The sequence below is a fragment of the Miniopterus schreibersii genome, assembly GCF_964146895.1.
Source record: "Miniopterus schreibersii genome assembly, chromosome: 2".
Taxonomy (NCBI): Eukaryota; Metazoa; Chordata; class Mammalia; order Chiroptera; family Miniopteridae; genus Miniopterus; species Miniopterus schreibersii.
This window is the reverse complement of record NC_138102.1, coordinates 113,017,354-113,036,695: the sequence shown is the minus strand read 5'-3', so window position 1 is coordinate 113,036,695 and position 19,342 is coordinate 113,017,354. Positions and strand designations below refer to the sequence as shown.

The following is a 19,342-nucleotide window of genomic DNA, read 5'->3' as shown; positions in this document are numbered from 1 at the left end:
GGGAGGCCGACTATTCACAAACCATAAACATTAATATAAAATGTTATTAAAACAGTAGTGAAATAACGACTGCAATTGGATTTTAAAAATTGTTAATTTAAAACCCAGTGTGCAATAGAGTCACTCCCTTAGGCTAAATATTACAGCAGTAAAAATTTTCATCAAGTTAAATACTGCTGGCAAAGTAATTCCTCAAAATATGTAAAGCATCCCATTCTTTAGTTTCACAAATTTTAAGAATAAAAAATGCAGAATATCTCATTAATGTGGTAAGTTTATTTTCATTCCAAATTACTTAGGATATAAAGCAATGATCTATTAAAGTAATAGATTATCTTAAAAGTATTAAATCACAAAAGTCTCTAACCAAAGTATGCCATTTAAAAACGCCATTCTACTGAGCTTATCTTGGACTCTTCAGCTAGAGGAGGTCTCATCGTAAGAAAACCTTGGGTTATACATCTTAGTCGGTGACTCTTTACCTCAATCTCTTGAGCTGTCCTGCAGGAAGCTTATGAAAATTTTTAAGATCATCTCTGAAGCATTTGGTATCAGAAAAGAGAAACGGCAAAGGAGCTCTTAAAAGTTAAGCACAATTTTTAGGCATTGAGACCTCACTCAGGTTAACAAGGCCGTAGTACTGCAATAAAGACCAATAGCCACCAGCTTGGGCTCTCGAGGTCTTTGTAAGTGTGAATCCCAGTTCACCACATGAGCTAGAGCAAGTTGCTTAAGCTCTTTAAGCCTCAGTTTCCCCATATGTAAAGCGGCATCATCAGTACACAGGGTTATTATTTACATAATCCATGTAAAATGCTTAGCATATAGCAGGTACTCCATAAATACTATGTCCTGACAATATTCATTTTAGTAGCTAAGGGAAGGACCAGTACTTATATTTAATAATCCGAAAAGTAATTTGGAAACTGTGTGGTCCTTGGAACTCTGATTTAAATTAAGAGAATTTTAGGGGACCTCACACCTGGATGTGTGTTACCGATTTGGGAACTCGCTTTTCTAGGATATGGTGCTGGTTTTAAGGAAATTGTGCCAAAGACTGATACTGTAAAAGCACATGTGCACGTTTCTTACTTTAATTCCCTACTTTGGAATCATTAATATTATATTGTTCAATGACAACAACGAATTCAGAGAGTATAGATTAAACATGCTTACATTTAGTATATTCATGTGTCAGCTGAAGTGTTTTTCTAACAAACAGAGAAAATGTTAATAGTAGTAGTTCTTAACACAAAAAGCATAAAAGTAAACTCTCAATTGAGAATTTAAGGGATAAAACTATTAATCTGTTGAAAAGGAAATTATATTATAAGGATAAAAATAATTTCCTTTTGTCACACTCTATGGGAAATACAGAACCAACCACAACCTCCCTTACTGCATGGGACATTATTTAAATCTTTAGAATGCTTATTCTAAAAGATTACTTTCAAGGATCTTTCAAAAATTATTTTAGTTAGATGGCATAATTATGCTAATGAAAGTATGTTTTGGGGGTCCACAAACAAGTGTAACACTAGAACTAAAAGAGAAAGGTTGCTATGAGGTGTGGGCATCAGTCTGGAAGGCAGCTGCAATGTGACATGCCTGCTCTAAAAACACAGGGAAGGACAAATGTCAACAAGCAAAGACTTAAACTCCCCTTTCTTGTTCAGTTAACTTTACAAAGGGAACTTAATTTAAAACTCAACTGTAATACAGGATACATATATAAAACCTAATTTGATAAAATGAAAAACATGTCAATAAATATGGTATTTACATATACTCAATTTACTAATAATTTTTACTAATAGAAAAATATGGTATTCATAATCATTTAAAGTTCACTCAGTGTTTCAACAAAGTTGCTAATTTATGTTAACAATTTATTACAAAAACCAAGTAAGGGCAATATAATTAATTCTGTTACCAGAGTCCAGATAATTGCTATTGACAAGTGTGCATTATTTAAGGAAAACTTACACTCGTATGGTTAATGTGGAAAGCTCAACTTTTATAAACCAAACAGTACACTCCCATGGACTGCAGAAATGATCTGTGTACAAGGATTAAAAATGGCAGGTAGGAGAGTAAGAACAATATGCCCACTTTCATTCTGGGGGCCGAGATCATGCATATTGGGACACTGATTCACTGTAACACAACCATCACATTTCAAGTACATTATAGAATTTTCATCAATTAAATTTCTAAAATTTCAAGTAGAAAAAAATAATTCTACAATATGTTCTGATTAATTTAAATATTCAAAAAGTTCAGTCCCCATTCAGAAACAGATAAACAGTATATTTATTAAATGAGTTAAGACAAATAAACTTTACAAATAGACAAATAATAAAAGGCTCAGTGGCTAAAATAGATGGTAAGCATCATCGAAAGAAATCAACACCGCCACGGTATCTCAGTTGGCTTACATGTGTAAAAAGAAATTTTCAAAGAGCAATTTCACAGAAATGAAGCCAGTTTTTTTTTTTTTTTCTTCTTATAAACAAATCACCATGTCTTGGTTCAAAACTGACATCTGTTATGAAAATTACCATATCACATATTTGTAAGATGACAAGGAGTAACTCATCTTCAAAGTGCAAGTAAGTCTATTTACAACCACAAAAAAGGCAATGAGGAGGAGAAAGGATTTTTTAAAAATATACAAAGATTAAAAACATTTGGGATGCAAAATTAAACAACTTTTTGGTTAGAGGGTAAAAGAGAAAACGTGACTGAATTACAGATGCTGACTTCAGCTATACATACTATATAATGGGATCCAAGATCTTTAACAGCTTGCTTGCATTTTTTCCCCTACTTACATAATGCTCTGGGAATTTCTGGTTGAAATTACAGTGTCTCAAAGAGAGAAATACACACTAAGCATGTCTTGCTACTACTTCATGGATGTCGTAAGACCCGTGTATGGATTAGAGTTGGTGTAAAAAGCCATTGCCTTGAGTTGAAAAATGAATACTGTAAAAGCTCAATACAAATCCTCCGAAGCACATGCACGTCTAAATCTTTTGGTAATTACATTCATATTTAAGCATAACCAAAATAAAAAAGAAAACTGAAAGTATTTCCCTTTTCTCTATTCCCTATGCCTTGCAGGCTTCTCCAGTTGATAGGGTCAATTTTTAGAGTTGAAAGGGTTCTTCGAGAGAGTCTAGTCCACCACCCTCATTTAGGGTTAATGACTTTCCCAAGGTCATGCAGCACGTTAATGGCAAAACCGACACTAGAAACCAGGTCTTGACTCCTAGTCCGGTAGGCTTTCCAGCAGATCATGCTACCTCTTTTTACAGTATGATTCGCTGTAAATACCTGATGAAAAAATGTACATATGCTGACAGAGCCAATGCGTTTCTAAGACTTGCAGAGGATTACTGCAAAGGACTGATGGAGAGAAAGATTTTCCCCCACCCACCAAAAATATCAAGCACCATCATCTAAATGTTTCTTTGCTGGGTCAGATGTTGTAGTCGTCCTCAGAAACTTTATGTCAGCCTGAGGGTTGTATATGTGGTGAAATCTGGGCCCTAACACAATGTCAGTTCCTAAAAGGTAAAGACAGAGGCAAAAAAGGGAAGGTAGAACAAAGAAAGAAAAGACTTAAAGAATCCAATTGGCTTAGAAATGGGCATTCCAGCATGTGGTTAATTATTATATCTGAATATATGGAACTTTTTCACCTTTTCATATAATCTCATTTACCTCATCTGTTATTTGGCCACTTAAGAATGAAAATAAATGTATCAAAGACAATGATGATCATTGTTTTTTTAAAATTGTGAGACTATTTTAGACAAACTGAATTCAATGAATATGTTGAATGGTGAAATTGTGATCATTTTCTTAATCTGGTTCTAATAGATTATCACCAAGGAACTGAAGCAGTACCTCATGAGGCTGTTACCATCTTGAAACTTACTCGAATCGTGTTAAAGAGAACAGAGTGATGCACCATATATGCAGAATTGAGTCAAGAAGCTGAAATGCCTTTTAAAAAAACATTGCCGTGAATTTATTTAATAAAAGGGCAGATTTATTTATGCTTACAAACAAGTTTCAAAAACAAAAGGAAAACATGTATGCTTCTACTTATTAACCTTTTTCAAAATGCCAACAGCCCTCATGCTGTATGAAGGTTTCTAAGGATTTATTAGAAAAATCAATACAGTTCACTCACAGTTCACCAAGACATCACTGAACTAACATGGTTAGACAGAAACAAAATGGGCTAAGGTTCTCTTGTAGTTTGATAGCTTGATTTAATTGGACCTGCCTGAAACAACAAAAGCATTTCAAGCATCTTTCATTATGCACTTGATGTCCCACATTAAACAATCTACTAAATTCTGAACAAAAGGTTATTAGCAAGTTTTCAAAAATTTTAAAAATTAAACAGTTGTTTCAAAACCATTAAGTAGTAAATGTATTTAAGAAACTAATTAGGACAGATGTCATAACTTTATTAGAACACCACTGCTCATGTTTTTTTGTTTTGTTTTGTTTTTGTTTGTTTTTTTAAACAAAGCATTAGTGTTATCTATTTGGCTATTAGTATTAGCAATTTATCTACAATATTTAACAAGGTAAATTGTAGGCAAAAATTTAGTACAGTTTCAATAGAAACACCCTTTTTTTTTTTTCCTGAAAATAGAGCAGTATTTGAAGGACTAATTTTTCTCTGCATCAGTTATAAGGAAGCTTCCCATCTATGAACAGGAACAAAAAAAGTATCTACAAACCTTGTAAACAGATCTGTATCATTTATAAACATAAATAATCCAAATTATTAACAGCCAACAGCAGAAATTAAAGTATCGATTCTATGATCCAGGGCTCTTTGCTTGCCCAGCTTTACTCCTCCCTCTCTCCCATCCAGGATTGAGATAAACTAAAGCTCTGCTAATACACTGTTCAGGACCATTCTCAGGTACTACTGATGATCCACAGGTCAACTTATGACGAGTTACTGTTTATCTGTCAGTTCATTTCTCCCACCCCCCAAAAAGCACCCTCAGTCTGGCAGAAAGCTTTGCGTTTTTTTAAAAAAATAAATCTACATTCGTACAAGTGTGTCTTCTGTTGAAGTCCAAAGACAAGAATACGATCTTGTCCGTCACAATATGTGAAAAGACCCAGTTTCAATTTGTTTCTTTACAATGCAGCTAGTGTGTTAACATTCCGCTTACAATCAGAGTGATGTTTCCAAACTATGTAGTGGGCTTCCTGGGGATGAAGAGGTAGCAGACTTGTTCATTTCTATTGTAAGGTAAATCCCGCTGTCAACAGCATTGTTATTTTTGTTGGGAGAGGGTGGAGGACTGGAGTTACGTTTTGTAGGAGCATCGTCTTCAGCATCAGTGTCATCGATAAGGGGGATATGAGGCTCTGAATCTTCTATCCTAAACTCAGGATGTGTCATAAAGTTGTGAATCGAACTTCTTGATTCCGGTTTTTCTAACCCTTCATATAAAGAACTACGAAATGCATTCACCACTCGAATCTGTAAATATCAGAAAACAGAAAAATGTCAGTAGGCTATTAGCTTAGCTGAAAGGTGGTGCATTTATGAGTTTGAATCCACAAACAGCTAGGTATGAGTGAATCATATTTGCATGTAATGCAGTGGAACTTGCAATACACTGTAAAAAAATGAATTTTAGTAGGACACTACAGAACAACAAAACCGCATACTCTAAGAATTAAGAGATATAGAATTTGAAGTAATACTAAGAAAGTATCATTGTCACTGGCTAAAATTTAATAGCCATTTTATAGGATTTTTCCCCCTAAGAAAACAAAATCAAACAAGAAACAAACAACAAAAACTTAACCATACACAAGCTTCAGCTGATTTAAAAAAAAAAAAAAAAAAGTGATTTTGAAAACAATTCAAATAAGTTAAACAAAGTCAAGCACAGAGGGTTATTATTTATCATGCTAGGAATTAGGGTGTCATCAACTATGAAAAAGCCAAGCAAATATTAGCCGAATGCAACAATGAACTCACATCTACCCCACTATTCCCATGGGGCATAACATAAAATAAAGACAAAGCCCAAATAAATATCTATAAAATGCCATTAAACAGCTATAAATATTTGAGTATATGCCATTTGTCTATAAAGTGTTATAGTGTTTTTCTCTATAATAGGTTAAAACTTAAAATCAATTTAAATACTATAATTCACTGGAAAAACTGACTTAAAAAACACACACCAAAAAACCCTATGGGATTCATATGTGAAATAGTTTCCAAGTAGAAGACACAAAGTTTTCTAATATTTTTGCCTCTCAACATATTTCTCAGAAATCTGCTGCATGGATAAAAAAAAATGGGCAAATTAAAAAAATATCACCACACAACACTGACATTAGGTCTCATTAACTCAGTGTCATACAGACTTTCAAAAACAGGTGGACGAAATCTAAACAGTTGAACAGCTAGTACACATCAGTTTAAATAGTGTTGCTTTTGCTTTGATTCTAATGAATCCTGTTTAATGAAGACGTCACCATAAGAGAAGTAACTGACGACGACATTCCAGATAAAAAACATAGTCACTAACGTCATCTCATAAAACAATAAAAAATTAATAAATTTTTTCAAAAAGATGTTTGAAGGTATTTATTTTTTGTGTGACTCCTCACCCAAGGATATTTTACCACTGATTTTTAGAGAGTGGAAGGGAGGGGGGGGATAGGAAGGGGAAGGAGAAAGAGAGAGAGACGTCTATGTGAGAGAGACACATCGACTGGTCGCCTCTGCACGCACCCAGACTAGGGCTGGGGATCGAACCTGCAACCCAGGTCCGCGCCCTTGACCTGAAATCGAACCAGAGACCTTTGGTGCACAGGTCGACACTAATCACTGAGCCACACTGGCCAGGGCTGAACGCATCTTCTCATTTAGATGTCTTAGCATGTCCATCACCTCAGTCACCATCTGTGTGCGGTGAGAACAGTCAGGATTCCGCCCTCTCGGCAAGGGTCAGTGATACAGTCCAGCAGTCACCATGCTGTGCATTAGGTCTCCAGAACTTACTCATCTTGCATAGCTGAAACTTTGGACCCCTTGGCCAACATCTCCCCATTTCCCCCTACCCTCTGGTAACCACCATTCTACTCTCTGCTTCTATGAATCTCACTATTTTAGATCTCACTTCTGAGAACTTATCCAAAGAAACAAAAATCAGAATCTTGAAGAGATACCTGTACTCCTGTGTTCCTTGCACAGCATTGCCCACAATCGTCAAGACATGGAAATAACTTCAAATGCCCACTGACAGGTGAGTGCATAAGGAAAATGCGGTATATTTACACAGTGGAAGATTATGCAGCCATAAAGAGAAGGGGATCCTCACGTGTGCGACGACAAATGCTCAGTTCTGATTAAAGCCTCACCTCTCCTCCGAGTTCTCCTGCTTTACTAGGTGCTGTGCGCGCTGCTTTACAACTTGTTCGCTCAGCCCTTCACAGAGGAGTACAGCACAGCCGACCGAGGCAGCCAGGCGTAAAAGGCCACCTGGGGTGTGGGTTCCAGCTCTGCCACCGACTAGCCACGGAACCCTAGGCAAGCAGATTTCCTCAACTATAAAATGGGAAATAACAGTGGCACCAAACGTATGGGGTTGTTATGGAGATTAAATGAGTCCGTACATATACACACTCAGAACAGGGTTATCTCCCAAGTATCAATGTCAGGACGTCTCAAAATTCAGTGTGCACAGGAGCACCTGGGATTTGTTAAAATGCAGATTCTTGGGCCCCTCAGTAGGGGTCCAAGGTCCTGAGTTTTTAACAAGCTCCCAGTCCGTAATTCACACTTTGAACTGCAAGTATCTACTCTACTTGTGGTGCTACTTTATCATGTGCTAGTTTATAAGTCTGTTCTATTCATGTGTTTATAACTTCAGTCCCTTCATTCGACAGACTATTAGCAGCAACTACATTTTAATTTCCTTTATTGCTCTTGTTCCCCATTTACTAAGGTGTAAAATGACCCTGAAGTTACTTACTTGACTTGGTTGCGGACAATGCTGCTAATAAGAGCTAGAGAAACAGTTAAGTTGTGTTTTGTTTTGACCGGTGTGGGTAGAGGGGAATAGTAAAAAATCAAGGGGGAAATAAATCAATATTTGGAAGATGTTAAATTTGTGGAGCTGCAGAACATCCAAGTGAAAAAAGCCAGCGCTCAGGAGAAAGGTATGAGCTTAAGTTAGAGATGTAGGAGTCGGCAAAGCTCTACGATGGGCGAGTGTGAAGAGCAGTCAGTTGTATGTACACATTTTCTCTGAACCACTCTACAAATGGTGAAAATGAGCAACTAGGAGAATGGGTGGCCGACTTCTCACATCACCCTGAGCAGTATCAAAATGTCTTGGAATCAAGTTTCCTGAACTCCCAATTCCAGGTTCTTTGAAAGTGAGTAAGAGAACATGTGGACATTAACTTTGTAGTTAACTTCACTAGAATAAAATACTTCCTAAGCTTGAGGTCAATGCTGTCTTTCTCTGACTTCGCTACTTAGCCACACGATGACAGGACATGTAAAAGGACAGCTCAGAATCGCTCCAAAGCAATGCAATTTCAAGGAACAGTTCCCCTATTAGATACACACAATGAAATCTAGATTAACCAGGGGTCACTGAGCCAGACTTGCTTTACTTTCTACTCATGAAGAACATACATAAAAAAGCACTCTCGAAGGAAGGCAGTTCAGCTAACCCACACTTGCTGTGATCTCTATTACCTTCTAAATGTACAATTCTCACAGTACAATAGTAATTCTGAGTAACTAAAAAGCACAGCTGTGTACACAATACTTTAGGTAGGTAGGGAATTATTTTAATACTATAAAGAATTCAATTTAAACAAAAGAGAAGTAACCTTAACTACCATTCTTGACAATCCAAGCCTTACTGTTTAACAATTCCTTTAATATTTACTGAGACCTACAATACAAATCAAAATTATAACTCCTAAAATTATTTAAATTAAGAAAAATTCAATAATCCTTGTGTCAAAAATTTTTTTTAGAGTAAATTCATGATATACAAGGTTAGGTCTAAAACATGAGACTATTTTAGTCACTACCTGACATATCTTACCTTCTACAACAGATTGCCCAGTTCTGAAATTTATATTCATTATCATGTATACTAACAAAGAATTGTAATGGTAAAAGAAAAGATACTATGCAACAAGAAATTCTAGGTTGTTTTCCAAAGTTGGGTATTTGCACATCAAATTTTCTCTAAGTAAGACCCACTTGTGTAACGTTTCATTTATCTGGAATGGAGGTTGGCAAACATTTTCTGTAAAAAACCAGAGGGTAAATATAGTTTTTGTGAGCCATATGGTCTCTGATGCAACTACTTAACTCTGCCAGTGTACTGCAAAACTACCCCAGACGATATTTAAATGACTGAGCACAACTCTGTTCCAATAAAAATTTATTTTCAAAACAGGCCACAGGCCACATTTGGCCCCCAGGCTACAGTTTATCAACCCTTCACCTAGCAGACCAAATTTCCTCTCAATTTCTCCTTTCCAGGAGTTTAACTATTGATTCAGCCAAGGAACTTACTAATTGTGAACACTGACATTAGAATGATATAATTTAGAAAGAAAGATAAACTATAAATGTTTTCTTTAGAGATCTTTAGGAGTAAACCTCTGATTAATAACTGAGGGGGAAAGATCTCTCCAGAGATGTTTCAAGTCAAAGTCAAAATGGACCATTATTTTTTCCATTCAGCAAAGCAAAGGTTCCAAGGAACAGTCAAAGAAGTCTGATGTCCACAGACATTTCTAAGACTATTCTATATTAGGGCAGGAACACAGTGAGGAAATTGAACCTTTCCTTACATATATTAACACTAATAAGTAATTCTATGTATTGGCTGGTGCTCTGTACAACCACCTAACACAAAGCTTCCCCAGCAAGGTTAAAAGAAATTCATGGTGACAGCAATATAATGGCCGCAACGGTTAGTGTACAATGATAACATCATGAACAAGAATATACACCAGCCCTCAACACCTCCATATGTTCCAAGAACACAGAACACAGAATAAAGAAATAAACATCTCAAACCTTGATGAAGCAATAACTACAAACCTGCCCTCGTCACCCTGAAGTACACCTTTATCACCGGGCCACACGGGCCCAGCAACTCAGAGGCCTCACTCATATTTGTGCATCAGAAAAGAGCCTGGTAAAGAGGCAGGTATAGGTCAGTACGTCTTAAAATAAAGTTGGTGACTGATCTGATATTTAACATAAGGCCTGGAATACAATTATACAGAAAAATATAGTAAATATCGTATACCTAAAGTCATGTGACACCCCTCCAAATAAAAAGTCAATAATTTAAAATTTTGTTGAAATAAAAATAAAGGTACATGCCACCCTGGCATGTAAACTTGTCAGAAAAGTTTAACATGAAGCTACTCATGAGGAAACAAAGAAATTCAGAATGTTGTACACTTTATAAGACAATTGGCCTGGATTCTTCAAAAAAGTCAATGTCCTGAAAAATAAAGGTAGAAAAAATAGACCTAGATGAAAGGAGACTAGAGATAATCCTTTCTTGAATCCTGGCTCAATAAAAGTTATAAAGGACATTTAGGGGGTAACTGGAGAAATCTGAATATGGACTGTATACTAGATAAAATGGTATTACTGTTAAATTTCTTGATGTGGTAATACAGAATGATTATGCAGGAGACTTATTTTTAGGAGGTACATGCTGAAGAATTCAGAGATGAAATGTCATCGTATCTTGCCACTTTCAAATGGCTCAAGTATATATTAATATATAGATAAATAAAGCAGATGCCATGAAATATTAAGAAGTGGTAAATCCAGATAAAAAGTATTATTCATGTATTAATCTTTCAACTTGTCTTTTTGTTGGAAATTTTTCAAATTTAAAATTTTGAGTGCAGGGAAGTCTTTCAGGATCAAAGTCTCATTTTGGATGCTTCTTACAGGATATAAACAGATCCTTACCATTCATTCCAGCTCCATAAATCCTTACATTTTATTAATCTTTTAGTACCAAGCTATGTCACTGAGGCCTGCTTTCCCCAACTGAGTGAATTCTATCAGGAATCAGCTCAGGAGTCATTTCCTTCAGGTAATTTTCCCTGGCTTCCCAGGGTATGTTAAGGACCCTATTATAATATTTCTGTGTTCTATTTCCATGTAGTAATTCCCAAGTACTTGTTTGTTTTCCTTACTAGACTGCAATGTCTCAAGGTTCTAGTACAGCCCTGGCATATGGTAGGCTTTTTACACGTGGAACACTTAACGGCAGATGAAGAGATGAGTTGTAATCAGTTCTCAAGAGCCAGAAATAATGTGAAATCCACAGATACAGGGAGGGAGGGATGCAACTGACATTAGCTATTGTCCTAGGCATAAGGCCGGGCCATTACACATACCATTTCTTTCAGGTAGGTAGTATCAGGGCTAGGTGTGTTTTTATTTATTTATTTATTTTTTAAAATAGTTTATTGAACCCTGGCGGGTATATCTCAGTGGTTAGAGCACTGGCCCTCGCAATGAAAGATTGTGGGTTCGATTCTCAGTCAAGTGTACGAAGCTGGGATGCAGGTCCGATCCCTGGCCCCAGTCCAGGCTAGTGGGGGAGGCAATCAATTGGTGTGTCTCTCTCACATCGATGTCTCTCTCTTTCCCCCATTCTCCCTTCTACTCTCTCTCACACGCAAAAATCAATGGAAAAAATATCCTCGGGTGAGAACACACACACACATTCATATATATACACATATACATGAGTAGTTTATTGATTTTTGGAGAGAGGGGAAGGGAGAAGAGAGAAACATATTTGTGAGAGTGCAACATCGACTGGCTGCCTCCTGCACACCCCCTACTGGGATGAAATCAGCACCCTTTCGGTGCATGGGATGACGCCCACCCAACTGAGCCACATGGGCCAGGGCTCAGGGTATTTTTTAAAATATTTTTTTTTATTGTTTTTTAGAAGAGAGGAAGGGAGAGGGAGAAGGGATAGAGAAATAGAAACAGCAATAGAAGAGAAACATGGATACATGGATGGGCTGGCTTCTGTACGCCCCCTACTGGGGATGAAGCCCGCAAACCTGTCTCGTGCCCCGACCGGGACGGGAATGGGAGACCTCTTGGTGCATGGGGCGGCGCGCAACCACTGAGCCACACCGGCCGGCCTCAGGGTAGTTTTTAAAAGAAAGATTCCTATCTGTCCACATGTGTAAATGTAATGCCCTGGCTAACATCCCTGGGTCAGTCTGGCCTTAGAGCACCTGTCTGCTCTTTGCTCTACATCACGCTGCCTCTGCGTATTAGCCACGAACAAGTCATTTAAGCGCCAGGTCAGTTCTCAAAGTAAAACGGGGAATAGTTCCTGTTCTGCCTGTTTTACAACCCTGTCAAGATTAACAAATGAAAATTACTTCAGCAAACAGTGAACAAAAAGGCACTGAATAAAGAGTCCTCTGTGAAACATCATTGTTTTCTCCCTCAACTATCCTCTCTCCAGCTCCCCAAGGTTCCTTCAGTCCTTAACTGGCTAAAGGCCAAATAGTAAAGACAGGTCTCTCCCCAAAAGAAGATTAACCTCGGGTATCTCAGCTGACTCTGGGGGTGGGTGGACGTATATCTTTAGTGCCTCCAACATACTGAGAATCCACCACAAAATCAAGACTCTATCACAGTAAGGATGGTACAGGTTATAAAGCTTTTGGGCAGTTTGCCATTTACTAAAAACCTGTAAGGAAATTTGTTATTCTCGTCAGTTAATGGAAAGCATGACATGAAATGGCTCAATAATTAATCAATAATACACTTTCCCTACTTCTTTGGAAAACTTAAAATAACAGATTATTTCTTATCTAGTATACAATTTTAAATTAAATTGATTATACAAATGAAAAACACACCCATAAATACCATGGAGCTCTGAAGCTTATACAAACACACACACACCCCAAAAGAAAAAAAAAGTCCAAAACAAGGCCACAATGTCTATCTAGGCTAAGAAGGCAAACAACTGGCTGTATATTGAGAACTTTCCTTCTAACTTACTTTCCAGCCTCAACAAGGTGAAAGTCAAAATGCTCAATTCATTTTTAGCTTTAAAAACACAATCAGATCACTTTAAAATAACATGCTTCTGGGCACCATGCAATATGAACATGTTTAAAGGCATATACTCAAAAATTTATAGTAGTTTCACAAATTCTAAGCTACAATTTTATTCCCCATATTAAAGACAAGCTCACAGATTTCATATCTAATCTTTGGTTGCAATTGTTCCACCTGTTATCTAGCCCTCTAAGAAATAAAACAACAACAATGACAACACTTTGAGGTCTCAATCCACTTTACGAAAAGAAAGCTTTATGAAAAGCCTGAACAATGAATTTAAACATTAAGGAGAAAATGAGAAACGTTAGGTGTGTGAAGTAGGAAATGTTAATTTCATGCACTTAGGAACACACACTCACACCCCACAGTAGTAGAAGCAGTAGAAGAGGAAAACACTACATGTGTAGGGGTAGAAATATTTGTTACATCATGATGCTGGCTGGCGATGGAGGGTTGCCGCCTTAGAGCCCCCTGAATGGTACTTCCACTCTGGAAAGCATTCACTACATCCATCTGCAAGGAATCAGAGATTGTGACAGCTTGCTCAGCAAGAGAGAGAGAGAACAAGAGAAAGGACCATTCCATCTATCAACATACAAAAAGTAAAGAAAAAAGGCACTTTTTACAGAGCAGATAAATAGGCAAGAGTAGTATTTTGTGATGAAGGGGGGGGGGGGGGGAAGCTAGGAAAAAAGAAGCTTAGGGGCATATAGACACATTCTTTCATGATCAGTTAAAACTTTCACTCATTCCAGGTACCACAATTATTTTTCAAAAGAAATAAGTTTTGTGGGTTGGGAAGGCTAGGAAGGAAGTTAAGGAGTGTGCTCACACCTCCTCCCCAGGTCCAAAAGCCCTTGGCTGGCTCCCATTCCCATCCCCTCTCCTACCTCTCTCCAGGCCCATACCTGCGTCTGGATTCTGTTCAGACCTCTAAACCACAAGATCTGGCCACGCCGCAACTCCCTTTCGGCGTGATCGATCTCTTCCACGTCTTCTGCTAACTCTTCCTCAGGTATTTCTTCCTTTTGTGTTCCATGACCAGCTTCTTTTAGGAATTTTAAACGGCTAGTTGGAATTGTTGAAATAAGCTACAACACAGGGGAAAGAACTTGAAATAAATCCTATCAAGTACAATTAAACTGATCAGCTTTACTACAAAGGGTATGAAAAGGTGCGAGTGTAACCAACTAACTTCACCAAGAAGCAATGAGATCCTGTCCCTCAGAGGCTTTCTTTCTAAAGACAAAAAATATTCTTCTTGGCTGCACAAAAGACTTAAGTTTGAAGAGTAAAAAAGTTTTCCCGAATGGAAATAACCTGATTACATTTTTTGCACTTTAGGACATTCATGACAGTAAATTTTAAAACCATACTACGACATATATACATTTACTTGAACTCATATTAGTTATATTTATTTCAAATAAAATAAAATGGCAGGTAGTCTTACTGGATGTAAGACAAATTTGTATTTCATCAGTGCTGTAAGAATTCAATGAGAAAAAAACATACCCAAATTCCAAAAATCTTCAAGGTTAAACTAAAAATAGTGTTCTGTAAACTAATAGTTTTTGCTTATTAAATGTATTTAGTTTTATAAAACAAACTACTTAAAAAATTGGGTTAACACGGATTGATAATGACACCAAACAGAAACAGATGCCCCAGAAAACAAAGGATACAAAACCACAAACAAATGCTTATGAACTTATAGATGTTAACAGCCATTCCTCAAGGAAGATGGGCTTATCAGGGGGGAAAAAGCCTGTGGTCAGAATCAGAACTGCTTAGAGAATTCCTAGTCCAACCACCTCACTTCACAGAGGTGACACGGGCTCAGAGACCCGAGAAGAGGAGAAGAGACTTGCTCATGGAGTGACTAAGACCCTAGGTCCCCTGACCACCCGAATCAGTGCTTTCTACCATCGCACACTTAAATTCAATAGACAGTGTCAACCAGAGACGGTAACTGATGCCGGTTGGGTATGTATGCTATACTGAATTTCCTCTTCCTAAATCAGCCAGATTTGGGGGGGAGATTGTGGGGTCCTGTTCTCCCCATGAGAGAACATTGTAAAATAATTAGAATGGTAGTCAAAAAGAAAGGTGGACCAAATATGGATCATGCTTAAAAGAAAATCTCTATTAATCAGGTGTTCAAAATGAGTAAGAGAAACCTCAGAACTTAGAAACACAATGTAAAAAAACGGAGAGATAAAAGATTAACTTCAAGAAAAACCTGGATGTTTGGTTTTGATTGACTTGCAGAAGAACAATAAATTAGTTCACACAAGTTACACACCTTAACATTATGTTAACCTTCGTTTATGAAAACGTTAGTATAGATTATTTATCGGTTAGTTTTACAGTAATGGTAATGGGCTTAAAATGAACAACATACACACCATTATCACTTATCTTTTAAAAATAATGACATGCACCTGCAAGTCAGCTGCCTACAATAAAAATGGGGTATATCTCATTTTCAGGCACTGTATTTTATGTATATATGCTGTTAGAGCCATTCGATCCAAATAATCTAAAATGTCATTTTATGGCCTGTTTTTCCCAATACCATTATTTTTATGGAAACATTCTCTATGCAAACTGAAATTCAAGATTTTTCCTATGCTACATTCTGGATTACATTACATGAAAAATGATATAATCTAAGGCACATAATGTTTTATATTTTTGTAAAAGTATTCTAAACATGCAAAAACAGGCCATAGAGCAAAAGATACAGATATTAGAATCCTAACCAGTTATAAATGCATAATTAAAGCACCGTTGTAAAACTTGCTCTAAAAAACAAGTTAAAAAAATATGTAAGAAATTTAAAGTGTTTTATTATATAGGCATAATCATAATAAACAGCAAGAGACATATTAAAGCAAATATTACATTTTAAAAAACCATATCCCTAAATGCCCTTTTTGCCCTAAAATGGTAACTACTTAGAATCAAGTAGAGAACTGCTTTAAGAAAATACACACTAGAAATTTCTTTTAAAAATCATTTAAGGTTTAAACAAAAGATGATGATGTTTTTACCTGGCCCCAGAGTAACGTTCCCATTCCTAGGAATACTGACCATAGCCACTGTTCTACCGAAAGTTCTGAACAACTGAAAGGCTTTCCACCAAATTGCACAATTATTATCTGGAGGAATAATCAAGAGTAAGTTTATTTAAATCTTTTACATTTTACAATTCATATACTTCAAAAAATTACCCAAATTTATGTCCTCTAAATTTTAAGCTAAACATCCATTATTCTGATGGTGATCTGTATAATATTCACAGCTGAAAATAAGACAAATGAAATAAAGTAAAATCCCTCTGTCCAAAAATGTAAATGCAGGTATTATTTCATGTTTAAATTATGCTTACTAGAAATTAAAAAAAAAAAAAAAAAGACAGTTCCCATGATCAAGGAGATAATATCCTCATACTGTTTCCGACCACACTTTCAGTAGCACTGGAGTGTTCATAAGGCATTGAAGAATGACACCTTACATTAACTGTTTTAAGTATATCAACCTTTGTCGGGAACTAAGTTACCAGAATTGCTTGATACAGAGATAGCAGTTAAATTTTTGTAATCCCCATATTTTAATAACAGATCACATAAACCTCAATTCTGTAGCAAGAAAAAGCTAAAACTTGAGCATGTCATGAACAATGATTTTTGTAAAATCTAAATAAAACACTTTCAGAAACTACATAGCAAGTAAGCAATATTTCTCCTAAAATTTATAGAAATGCAAAGCTAACAGAAATAGTTTTTACAGAAATAAGTAAGTCAAGGGTTTTGGTTTCGGTATCTACAGTATACAAGGTATAGGTTGAATAAACTGTTAAAAAAAAGCTCACTTTTTAATTTGAAATTTTATCCTGTTTACTGACTTCCTAGTGTGATCATGTATCATTCATTTACCTGTTTTGATTTCGGATCCTACTACACAATCATTTTTACAGAAGTGTACCACGGAATACAAGATGATATAAAAACATAGCTATAATACAGTTATATAAAATCACCACGTGCACAGTGATCATTAGTTTTGTTTTAAGACTGACTTCTATAATAATGGGAACATTTTCAGTCCTTCAATTCGTTCCCAACCCCACTCCTCATACCCCATTCTCCACTCTCTTCTGCCTCGTTTTGACAATATTACAAAATGAAAAACTGACATGTCCAACTCAGAATGCAGCCATTCAGAATCATATGGAATCTAAAACATTCATTTCAAAACCTTTTATTATTTTAGCATATAAACTCAACTGTAGAAACACACCTGCTATTACTTGCTAGAAGCAATTAAGCAAGCCTAGAAGGTAAACTGTAAAAGTTACCTTGAACAGCGTCAGAATGGTAACAGTTTTGAAATGATGCAGAATGAAACGATCAGAATCTGAGTGATTGTGAGGTAGCCACAATCACAGAACCCAGAGGGCAATTAAAGTAGTATTAGCTTAACATCTTCTTCTCACATGTAGAATTTCAGGACAGGGCAGTTTTTTGCTCGAGTTATGATATTTAGAACTCTTTTTAAATGTCATCAAAGCAATACACAGAAGCCCCACACATGGCAGTCACGTAATTTCTGGAAAAAGCCACCTGTTCACCTGCAATCTCCCACAGAATAATCAGATTTGAAACTATCTTTTCCAATTACCCACCTGTACCACAAAAGTGCCTAAAACAATTGAGCAGAAGATGATATTATTAAAGATTCCTTCAAACACATTTCTTTCACCATGAATTTTCCGGGCATTTATTTCGTTGAAAAGTTGCATCAGCACAAATGTATTAAAAACAATAGTGTAATGTTCCGAAGGAGGAGCATGCAGAGGAGCGTTTCTTCCACTATCAATATCAAAAAACTTTTCTCCTGAAAGAATGAAAAATTATTATTTTGTAATGATCATATAAAATCACTTAACACTTTCAAGGAGGTATGCAGTAATAAAACCTAGCCAGACTTTCATTTGATCCCAAATGACAGCACAGAACGAGTTGGAAGGGACCTGGGATTATCTGGTTTTCTCTTGTTTTAGAGATGAGCAAACTGAGGGCCCCATAACTACTGTGACATACTCTAGATCACCTGTCTAAATTAGGGGCACAGCCAGGACAAGCAATCAGGGCTCTTTTTACTTCCCCGTACTAGCTCTCATACTGCCTTCCAAAATTTACTAAGCATCCACTGATGAGGAGGAGAAATTAAAGGTAAATGAGAAGTCAAAGAGAATGACGTATGTTCTTGAAAACTTTGTAACATTCAACGATCATCTGAAATATTAGCTTGGAATAGAATCAACTGAAGCTTTATCAGGCACTGAATTCTTACCAGCAAACAAGAGCGTAAAGACTACTACAAGTTGATAGAATGCATGACCCAAAATGTTCTTCATCATCGTGCGTGAGATGAGAGGTTTATTTCTACCATAAGGTTTCCGAAGCAGGAGGGACTCCGTGGGGGGCTCGGTTGCCAGAGCCAGGGAGGCGAGCGTGTCCATGATGAGGTTAACCCACAGCATCTGCACAGCCTTAAGCGGCGAGTCCTAGAAAAGACACGTTTCTTAATATACACATTCACAACTATTCAGGGACTCAGTAATTCTCAGGAAGCCTTTTGTATTTAAAAACTTAAAGAATAGAACTGGATTGCACTTTTATATTAATTAACCTAAAATATTAAGCTTTAGCTTATTTAATTATTTAAGTGCTTTTACAAGGCACATTACACACATATTTGCTTTAAAATAAGCAAGTTTTAATGAACAAACTGTCCACCTACTTGAGTAATACAGGCGCCTGTGAAAGCAACAATCACTGCTACGACATTAACAGTGAGCTGGAACTGAAGGAATTTTGAGATGCTGTCATAGACATTTCGTCCCCACATAACTGCTTTAACAATGCTTGTAAAGTTGTCATCTGTGAGAATGATATCAGACGCTTCTTTAGCCACATCAGTTCCAGCGATGCCCTATTAAAAAATTATGTAAATTAGACTAAAGATTTAAAATATATAACTTTTAAATATTCAGAAGGGTAATATTCAATTGATCAACAAAAAACTCACCATTATACTTAATAATTATTGACTTAAATTTATTGTAACCCATCAGTAGATGAGTGGAAAAAA

The 19,342-nt window shown here is 36.5% G+C and overlaps 1 protein-coding gene across 5 annotated transcripts in view; it reads right to left on the bottom strand.

The window, feature by feature from the left end:
- Nucleotides 1-2,291: 2,291 nt before the first annotated feature.
- Nucleotides 2,292-19,342, bottom strand: part of ATP2B1 (ATPase plasma membrane Ca2+ transporting 1) — a 117,461-nt gene continuing 100,410 nt past the window's right edge. For 2 of the 5 annotated variants that reach the window (XM_081128616.1, XM_081128617.1), the window contains exons 16-22: nt 18,992-19,183; nt 18,542-18,755; nt 17,871-18,082; nt 16,237-16,344; nt 14,089-14,271; nt 13,540-13,693; nt 2,292-5,527 (exon numbers count right to left, since the gene is read on the bottom strand). In XM_081128616.1, the coding sequence (XP_080984742.1) occupies nt 5,502-5,527; nt 13,540-13,693; nt 14,089-14,271; nt 16,237-16,344; nt 17,871-18,082; nt 18,542-18,755; nt 18,992-19,183 (1,089 nt within the window). In that variant the 3' untranslated portion in view covers nt 2,292-5,501. The remainder of the gene's footprint in view (nt 5,528-13,539; nt 13,694-14,088; nt 14,272-16,236; nt 16,345-17,870; nt 18,083-18,541; nt 18,756-18,991; nt 19,184-19,342) is intronic. The other 3 variants (XM_081128613.1, XM_081128614.1, XM_081128615.1) reach the window with 2 other exon arrangements.